The sequence below is a fragment of the Coffea arabica genome, chromosome 3e, assembly GCF_036785885.1.
Source record: "Coffea arabica cultivar ET-39 chromosome 3e, Coffea Arabica ET-39 HiFi, whole genome shotgun sequence".
NCBI lineage: Eukaryota > Viridiplantae > Streptophyta > Magnoliopsida > Gentianales > Rubiaceae > Coffea > Coffea arabica.
This window is the reverse complement of record NC_092315.1, coordinates 3,145,079-3,154,979: the sequence shown is the minus strand read 5'-3', so window position 1 is coordinate 3,154,979 and position 9,901 is coordinate 3,145,079. Positions and strand designations below refer to the sequence as shown.

The 9,901-nt window shown below is 37.8% G+C and overlaps 1 protein-coding gene across 1 annotated transcript; it reads right to left on the bottom strand.

The window, feature by feature from the left end:
- Positions 1-656: 656 nt before the first annotated feature.
- Positions 657-9,328, bottom strand: LOC113738259 (uncharacterized). Its single transcript, XM_072084341.1, has 3 exons — positions 8,137-9,328; positions 2,760-3,064; positions 657-1,270 (listed from the first exon to the last, which is right to left on the bottom strand). Exons 1-3 carry the CDS (start codon positions 8,640-8,642, stop codon positions 912-914), a joined length of 1,170 nt encoding a protein of 389 aa, XP_071940442.1. The 5' UTR covers positions 8,643-9,328; the 3' UTR covers positions 657-911.
- Positions 9,329-9,901: the final 573 nt, after the last annotated feature.

Sequence of the window (9,901 nt, the reverse complement as noted above, 5' to 3'; positions counted from 1 at the left end):
CATGAAAAGGGCATCAATGCATCCTTCAATCAGAGCACCAGAAGCACCATTGCACAAAAACGAAGAAAAGAAATATCAGGTCTTATGGGCTTCGGATTCACCAAATTGGCATACATAGTAGTAGTAGTAGTATAAACCCATATGATCTTGCAGAACTAGCTCCTCACATATTGGCGATAGTTCTAAAAAAAGCACTCGCACAATTCACAAGGAGATAACTGTGTCGCGAGAACAAACTTGCACCACTGCTTTCATTTCCCAACCGAAAAGATTGAACCTAAAGGACAGTGCTACCATAGGTCGAGGTGAAACGAGGAAGATTTTAAGACTACCAATACCAAATTCAAACAAAGAAACAGGAAGTCAGGCTTCCTGCATCAAAGCACTAAGAGCTGGGGCAACCTAAAGAACAGTGCTACCACAGGCCGAGGTGGAGAGGAATCAAGGAGGATTTTAAGACTACTAATACCAAATTCAAACAAAAGAAACAGCAAGCTAGGCTTCCTGCATCAAAGCAGTAAAGAGCTGCAGCAAATTTAGTCATGGGAATTCATCATTAGCCGCCACTAACTGCAAAATCAAATTCCACTACATTGCAGAACCTCAAAGCCCCTGTATGACTATGATGACACACAATGATACCGCCACAGACAGAATCAGGGCAAAGATACAAGCAATCTAATTGATTAACATCTTTCTAAGTGATCTCGCTCCAAAGAAGTGGACATTAAACCTTCCCTGCCCAAAAAGTTGAACCAAGCAACCTTCATCATATTGCTTTTTCATACTTTTCTAGTAGGTGTGAGGTTAAATGAGCTTCAAATTTCATGAAGAAAATTAACGCTTCAAATATCATGAAGCAAAATTAACGATTCAAAATCAAACCAATATCTTGTATTGCCTGTATAATGCTACTTAGGAGGCATCCAGTCCCTCCTACTCTGAATCACACTTTTCTTCCTAGTATCGGGATCAAGTTTGTCCATGTCAGTAATAGTTGCCAAATAGCCATAAAAGATCCTCTTTTTTTCCCTTGTCATCTCATCCACCTTAACAAGGTTTGGATTACTATCATCATCATCCTTGCCTAAATTCAACGACTCAATGTGGGCCCAACCATTTCGCCCACGCTTTTCTTTTTCAAAATATTCAGCCAGCCGCACAGCCTCCTTCAAACCTGACTGATCAGCACCAAACTTAATCAGGGTAATGCCCAGATGGCCATCTCTCGAGTACAAGGTCTTTGACTTGCCACCTTGAAATCCAAGATCTGAAAGCAAGATTTGAATATGCAGAATCAAATGTTAAAATCTCAATTTGCTTTTGTGAACATGTTCCAAAGACAGAAATTAAAGTCGGACACTCTCCCAATACACCAATCTGCCTCTGACCAACTATAGCTGCAACCATGCTTCAAATAAAGTTCCATTATTTGTTAAACCCCATGAAAGAAAACTGTAGCAAATCAGGAAGATGTAACGTAAAACCAAAATTATACCAACTACATCAGAAAATTACACATGTTCTAGGTTTTTTCCATTTTCTTTGACTTCGACATCGCACTGAGCTATCAGCATTGGCAAACAGAAGTAGATAAAGGAGAGCTAATTCAGTACGTTAAACCTATTACACATTTCCAACATTTTCCTATGGAATGCAATATTAGCTTGATGACCAGCAGATACAACTAAAAGTATATCTATAGGAAAACAAGTTGACAAATTAACATCCTTAATTTGATATTACCTTTCAGAAGCTATAGGTCCTTAGTTTCACATGAGAAGGGACAACATCTAAAGGCTGGCGTCTACCCAAAAGAAAAGAAGCAAAAGGTAGCACGCCTAAGAGAAGTGCAGTTAACAACTTTCTCTTACCTTTGAAAGTTGTTCTGAGAAGAAATTGATGAATATAAGAATCCTCCATCACAATCACCAAACAACTTCAGACAATGTCAGCTAACTTTATCATAAACACAGTCCTGCCTATATTTTCAACCATTTCCATAGATGACCACTCAAGGACTTGACCATCAAGGCAGAGTTTAGAAATGCAAATTCAGTCCAAACATACCAAAACAATTTTATGCAATTTTGGAGATAGCACATTCCAAGCATAAAATCTTCTGAAACCTACTTCAACAAAAACCTAAATAAATTCTTAACTGCTCATGTTTCTCTCCCTATTTATCAATATGAAATAAACATGCTCATATGCAACAACTCCACTACATGAGTTAGCTTCAGAACTAAAATGAAAGGTCTAACCAATGAAATGCACAATCTAGCATAGACTAGGAGAGCAACTCAGCAAATTACTATTAACATTCCAGAATGCCTTCACTATTGAAGTACAGAGAGCTCATGTGTAATGGCAGAAATGATAACTAGTGTCAGATTTGGTTTGAAGCCATAGGCTCTTCTAAGAAGTGGTTCCTTGTGTTACTAGCCGTTCCTAACAGTCCACTAGGTGTATATCCCAAGTTCCTTTCATCATTGACTATTTCTTTATCCTGGCACATTTTAATCCAATTAGTTGGTGTTCCTGAAAAACTAAATCAACTGTCTAGCATATTGTGGCAACCCTTGTAGTAGATGGCTACCAAACCAGAAAGGTATAACACAAAAAAGTGGTTCTAAAAGATCTCCAAAGACTAATATACAAAAACGCAAGTATACAGCAAGAACTGGCTAAAATCTCATATGAGCCTCTAAATAATGCGCTGCAAAGATGATATAAAGAAAGAAAGGTGCAATATATACCTCTGAGGTAATTATCCATTGCCCTGTTTCCCAAACCCTCTGTGCGACCTTCTCTACCTTTCCCTGTGTTTGTATTATGAATTATCACCAAGGGTGGCCAGATAATAAGATCACTTAAGTTTGCTGCTGCTTCCTCAGCAGACAGAAACTGATAAACCTTTGAGTTATCGGGAGGAGTCCTATAATTCCATCCCATGAGTATACAAAAAGCCTTGTGTAAGCCCAAGTGATCCACAATCAAGTTAGCATGATCTGAGCTGTAAACGTGCATAATGAGACCATGCATATCTGAAAAGTCTTTCGACCTGTATTTTTCACATGAAAGTTCTGCTTAATTCAGATAATGATATCAGAATCGTAACAGAGTTGGGAAGATTAATATGTGTTATTCGCTTGTAGAAGACCACCAAAATTACATGGGAAAGACAAGTTTGGATGTCCTAAAAGCTACACTCATTTCATTTTAACTTGTACACAAGGTTTGATCATTTCAATTGAGTAGAAACAGTGATGTCATATCCGTGGTTGTAACATCATTAATTTGCTAGTCTTGCATAAAGCAATCAGATGATTTCAACTTATTTCAAAGGCCACTAAATTGAGCATTTAGTGATGAAAATTTGAAGGTAAAATCTTTAATACATGATTCGTTACAACATAAGCATAGAGATTTATTAAGTAACTCTCAATAAGAATGTAAAAGAAAAGGAAAATGAAATATCAAACAGCAAAGATGACAACATCCGAACATATGGACAGGCCTCATTGTTTCACTGCACAACCATGTATCTACTGAATATATAGCTGCAAACAAGGCCACAAACCTTTAACTTTATTGTGCCATAAAGCCTAACCATGAAAAGTAAACACATTAAGATGCAAATATTTCCCCCCAAAAAAAAAAATCCCCTACTTGTCGTTGTATTTGTCTTCCAATAGGATACCAGAAGCTAGAACTAACCTCAAGAAAATTCAAGCAGAAAAAAGCCACTTAATGAAAAACGTATTATTTCCTTTACACTTCTATCTTCCCATCTTACTCCTGGAAACCGTGGGCAAACCATACAAAATAGATAAACACGTGACTGCACCCAAAACATTCGTGAGGCACTTGCCATCAGGCTCCTGACACATCCTAAACTGCTGCCGATGGGACGCTAACTAAATAAATAATAGAATAAGCGAATATCATTTGACTTCTAATAAATTTACAAAAGAATTGACGACAATTTGGAAAGAAATGCCGAGTCGAGCCCAAAATGCAGGCCAAGATTCAATCTCAAAATGCAAAGAGAAGTTACCCCTAAAAGTTTTTGTCATGCAAACATCTACCAGGAAAGCAATTAATGGACTATAATATGTACTACTACATGCCGAGGAGTACCATATGAAGTGGTCTATTATATTCAGAGTCATTAATGCAGTGAAATACAAAAGGATAGAAATGGAATAATATTAAAGAAATAACAAAAGGCAATCTGTCAGCTAAGTTCTCCAGATATTGATGGGAAAAAGGGGAAAGTATGGCTTTGACAATGGGCCTTTCTCCTTGTATGCCCACCGTGTTTACGAAGCAAGGTAGGCCAACTTTTTTTTTTTAAATGGAAAAAGTCCACCAGCTTCATAAGCACGGCAGGCCAAAAAATTTTTTTTTTAATGAAATCTGACACCACTGTGTCCACTCTGTAATTTGTTTTTTAAACAAAATCTTGGACACAGCGGTGTGGTTTCGGAAAAAAAAAAGGGAAAAGTTGGCCAACTAGCAGTTGATCAGCAGCTAGTAGGCATTCTAAGCTCATTAATACCGCACACCCCACATTCCTTTCATCCATTCCGAAATCCCTCTCTCTCTCTCTCTAAAAATTCTTCACACATATAACATATTCTATCAACTCTCTCTCTCTAATCTCTTAATTTTCAGCCGAGGCTCAAGCTCACTCACTCTCCCTCTCTCTCTCTCTCTCGGATGGTGCGGTCCATTTACATAATTTAAGGTCACAAAAAAAAAAAAAACTCACACTCTATCAAAACTAAGGGATTTTACTACAAAAAACTAACAAACCATGAATGCCTCGCCTCGCTCGTGCTTTTTAAAAATAAATAATAATAATAATAATAATAATAACTTGAGCTTGCCATGCCCATTCAAAGGGGACCACACTGCCGTGTCCATTGTCAGATTTTGCTTTAAAAAAATAAATTACAGACACCACCGTGTCCATCAGGTTTCATTTAGAACAAAAAAAAAAAAGTTGGCCTGTTTGGAGAAATTAGTCCAATGTATCAAGTCCGGCAAATATTCATCCAGAGCTCCAACAAATAGCAATGGATCTGAAAAATTACAGCTCTTATGAAGCCAGACTCCACAGTAATGTAATGAGATGCAGATGTAAAACTCATACAAGGCTGACTTCTTGAAAAGACAAAAAGTTTGCACACATCAACATCGAATGAGATCTAACCACGCGACAATCAATTAGGCGCAAGTGAGAAGGGCTTATAAGAAACAAATAACCATATCATGTCACTTAACATTCAAGGAGGAGCCATAAAAGTACTTCCTCACGAGTTTTCTCAATCAAGCAAAAGACTTAATCCTTATTGAATAAAGTCTTGCAAACCATAAATATAGATGACAGCCAACCATATGCTTGCAATTGTTCTAAAGAAGACCAATCAAGACTTCAAGATATCATGAATCCCCTGATGCAGGTATATACTCAAGGACTTAAAAACTCCATAGGAGGCCCTAGTTAACTAAACTTCAAAGCCCCAACAAACCATCCACTATCAACTGTTGTTTAGTCAGACAGCTTATTTGAATACAGGAAGATAAACATACAAGGATAAACCAAGACAATATCTCTCTTCCCCGTGCCATAAAAAAAATCTCAAAAGGAACAATCTCACACTACAAAGAAAGTTACAGTAGAACATTCGCTGTATTTCATTGCCATTACTGGCACGAAGAACAAGAGCATGGATGCAAAAGTTCATTTTCATTGATGTCTGATATGTGCACCACATTCACTAACAATTTAACCATAGAAACCCTGCGAGGAAATAACATTTTCTCACAAAGAGCAATTCTAATGTCAAGATAATCCTGAAGTTAATATATGCAACCAAACATTTGTACAAACATGCAAACTGGAGCAACTAGGCTCCTAAAGCCATCAACCAGGATGGAAATGTGTAATCACCAGAAAAAGAATCACACATAACAACCAAACTAACAAATCAATGCAGCAATTGATACATGAAAACCCATCTTCAGGCCAGCAATGTAAAAGCAGAAAGTGCTGGGGAGCTCTTAACTGAAATCTCTACCATTTCTTTTTAAACTCAATTACCTAAAATACAACTGATCTAAAGCAAAACAAAGCCCCCCTTTGCCCCTAATCTAAAATCAAGTACCAAAATGCTAAATAAATGGGCATCATCAAAGTAAATCTTCTGTGATGATGGGTAAAACATGAAAACATTTTGGAAGCCCAAAAAAAAAAAAAAAGCAACTTCGTTGACATGTTCGAGGGGAAGTTCAACAGTTCAACTTGGAAAATAAAAGTCTGTTGCCCAGAAAATTCATAAAAACATATTTCAACAAGCTCTCATTTGTAATTATTTCATTACAACCTAGCTCCATTACAACCTATAAGTGAGTCTATCATCAAACTTTTATTCACAAAGAACTGAAAGGAGTGCATTGATCTGGGGAATAATGTGTCCCATTGTATCCTTCTTTCTCCACCATCATGATCCATTATGGGACACAGTGTTATTTGAAGACAAATAAGACACTCAGTAGAGAATGAAAATACATAAAAGGTTTAATTTACATGAGGAGCTCAAAATATTAGACATCTCCACTAGATTACTAGATGATGACCCATTCAAGAAGTTTCTGCTATCACAGGCAGGGAAAAAAAATCCTTCTAGTCTTGACATTGATGCATTAACTCAAATAAAATGATAATAAATTGATTAAAAACAAACTACTTCCACCAGGCTTAAATACTTAAAAAAAAGGCCCAAAAACTACCTTCAGATGCAACAATCAAGAAAAAACTTAACTCTAGCCATTTAACATGGCAAAAACCACTCAATCTAGAGAGATCACTATCCACGTTGACCAACCCAAGCAACCAATCTTCATTTTCCCACAATACACAAATTGATCTGGGTATAGATGATTACCTTTGACTGAATTTGGAGAAGTCTAAAGCATTAGGTTAAGAAATACCACCATGATTGCTATATGCAGAAGCTGTAAAAAAAGATTTCAAAATGCCACAGGCAATCAAGAAAAAGAAGACATAAGGTTTTCAACACCCAGAAGTCTCCTAAACTCCTGAAACTGCCTCCATCAGCCTCAATGGACAACTTACAAGAAAAGCTTGGTCAACTATAGATACTATCACAGTTGGGCTAATAACCATCACCAAAGTCCTACTAATATTCAGATCAACCGCACCCTAATCTTTTCCTTCTCTATATTTTTGAATTTAAGCATATAGAATTAACAAGGCTCAAGAAAACATCACCCATTCAACTGGTGAATTGTAGGTTAACTCAAACGCCTCAAACTGATGTTAATTTTATGAACTGCATCATTTCGCTTTTAAATGAACAAAATTAAAATGTTGTCGCTTGTGGTGGGGAAAAATAAAAACTGATATTCCCATTTACAGAAAAACACGCTAGCACATATAAAACATATATCCAATTACCACAAAATACCTATGCATGAGTATCAGAGATCAGCAATTGCTATGAGACGAAACTTCCCAAGTTAAACTCAAGGAAGAAGCTCATGGACAATATCTTTTGAAGATACTAATTGATTGCTATGATACGCTGGATTTTATGAAAAAGGAATGAATGATTTCATTCATAAACACCAAGGGTAAAAAACCGTCTATGGTAACATATTCTTCTTCTTCTGAATACCCACCATTATAATCATGAAGAGACCTTAAGAAACGCAAACTACAAAAGTACAAAGATTGATGATATCAAATCCAACTCATGGCTGCTCCATGTTCAAGGAAATTTTCCTCTGACATTTTACATGCTAGCATGTGCAATAAATTTGAATTCCTCATCCACCAACAACTACTCTGGGTAATTAAAGAACCTCCTAATGACAAAATACATTGTTCAAAGACCATCTCTGCACACAACAAAAAGAACTAAAAAAGTGTTTTTATCTCAATGTCCTAAAACCCTAGCAGCATGAAGCAATTAAAACCTGCAATTTAGCTAGCATACACAATTTAGTCAGTTATACAACCATAGAGTTCAAAACAGTATCAGTGAAAACAAAACCAGAAATAACCTAGATATTGAAAATAGAAAAAAGATCCTAATGGCAAACCTTTTACAAGCAATACACTTCAAAGAACCTTGCTTTCCATCTGCCAAGTACTTCTTCTTCTGATTTGGATCATCATAAATAATCTTCACAAAATGCAAAAACGCTTTCTTTAACGCAACTTGATCAATCCCATTATGCTTAAGTTTACCTACATTAACTTCATCGGTCCTCATATACTTCGCAGCCCTCATTTCCTCCCCTTTTCCCATATACCCTCTACTTGCCCCCGGCATCCCGCCTAAGTTTCCATCCGCCTTCCCATACTGCAAAAGCTGTTGCCTTTGCCTCTCAAAACCATCTCTCCCTTCTCTTTCCTCATCTCCAAACTTTCTCTTAGTCAAGTTACCGGGCCCAATTCCTGGCCGGGGCCCTTCAACCATTCCAGGTCCATTTCCCCGCCCCTCAAAACCCAAAGTTCTATGCTCCTGGCTCCAACTCCTCATGAACCCATCACCCCTTCCACCCACTTCAGGCCGAAATTCAGGCCCACGAAAATCCGGGCTCATCGGGATTTTCCTATCAAACGTGATACCCGGCCCTCGGAATTCGCGCGAGATGTGGCAATGAAGTAAAATCCTGATAATCCGGTGGTAAAGCTAAATAAGACCGGACGGAGCCGTCGGCCAAGACAATAGTTCGGCGGTCCAGCAAGTGGTATCCATAAGCAGGTGGTGGAGGTGGGTCCAGGAAAGGGAAAGGGGGAAGCTTGGAGTGCCGATTCTGGTCGGGATTGGGAGATGGGTAAGAGGGTTTTGGAGATGGTTTATTGGTGTAATTATTTGGTTTGGGTTTCGGGGTTGGGGGTTTGGGATTATTTGAGCTGGGTTTTGGTTTACCGGGTTCGGAGGTGGAGGGTTTTTTATTAGAGGGAGTGGTGGTGGCGGAGGATTCCCTGTGGGATTTGTTGCGGTGGGATGAGGGTGGTGGAGGATTGGGTGGCTTGTTTGAAGGTTGTTTCGGAGGGTTTCCTCCGGCCATGCTCACGGGGGAAGCTAGAAAAGCTGGTTAGAAGACAGCCGGAATTTGATACTGCGCGTGTTCGTGTGCCTGAAGGGGCTTATGCATTGAAGTATATTGTGGAAGAAAGTACACGTGGCTACATTTTCAGAACCGCAGATTCCGGTTTAAGGACCCCCGATTTTGGTCATTCTAAAGGATAGAACTTGAACCGGGCCTCATATAGAGACAGACAGCTATGATAGTGAAGGGGAAAAAAAAAACCTTTATTGTTTTGTCAAGTCCAAGAAAAAAGAAAAATGATGCAAAATTTATGAAAAAAATCTTATTACTGATTAAATTAGATAGGTGTTGGATTTATTTTAGCTACAAGATATAAATTTATTAATGAAATGAAACAATGAATTGTTGGATTATAATTGAAACTGTTAATATTTAAACGCTGTTTAATAATATTAAACTATAAATTAGATGAATAAATTTAGATGACAAATGATTGTTCAGACGATTTAAACAAGTCGAAATCACCAATTTCGGTTCAAATTTTGGATGAACATGAACTTTTGGTTACGATTCCCATCTTCAAAATCTGATTCCAATTCTAGTTCAGCAAAACTTGACGAACCGATTTCAATCCGGTTTCCAGTTCAAAGCTCAACCGTAGCCACCGCTAGAAGGAGGGGAAGACCATTGAGAACAAGAATACGAGGAGAGTAGACTTGCATGCGTAACAACTGTTCATTACAGGTCAAGCAATCCGCAAATTTCTGCTTTAATTGGTTTTCGTTTATGTGCATTAACCACAATA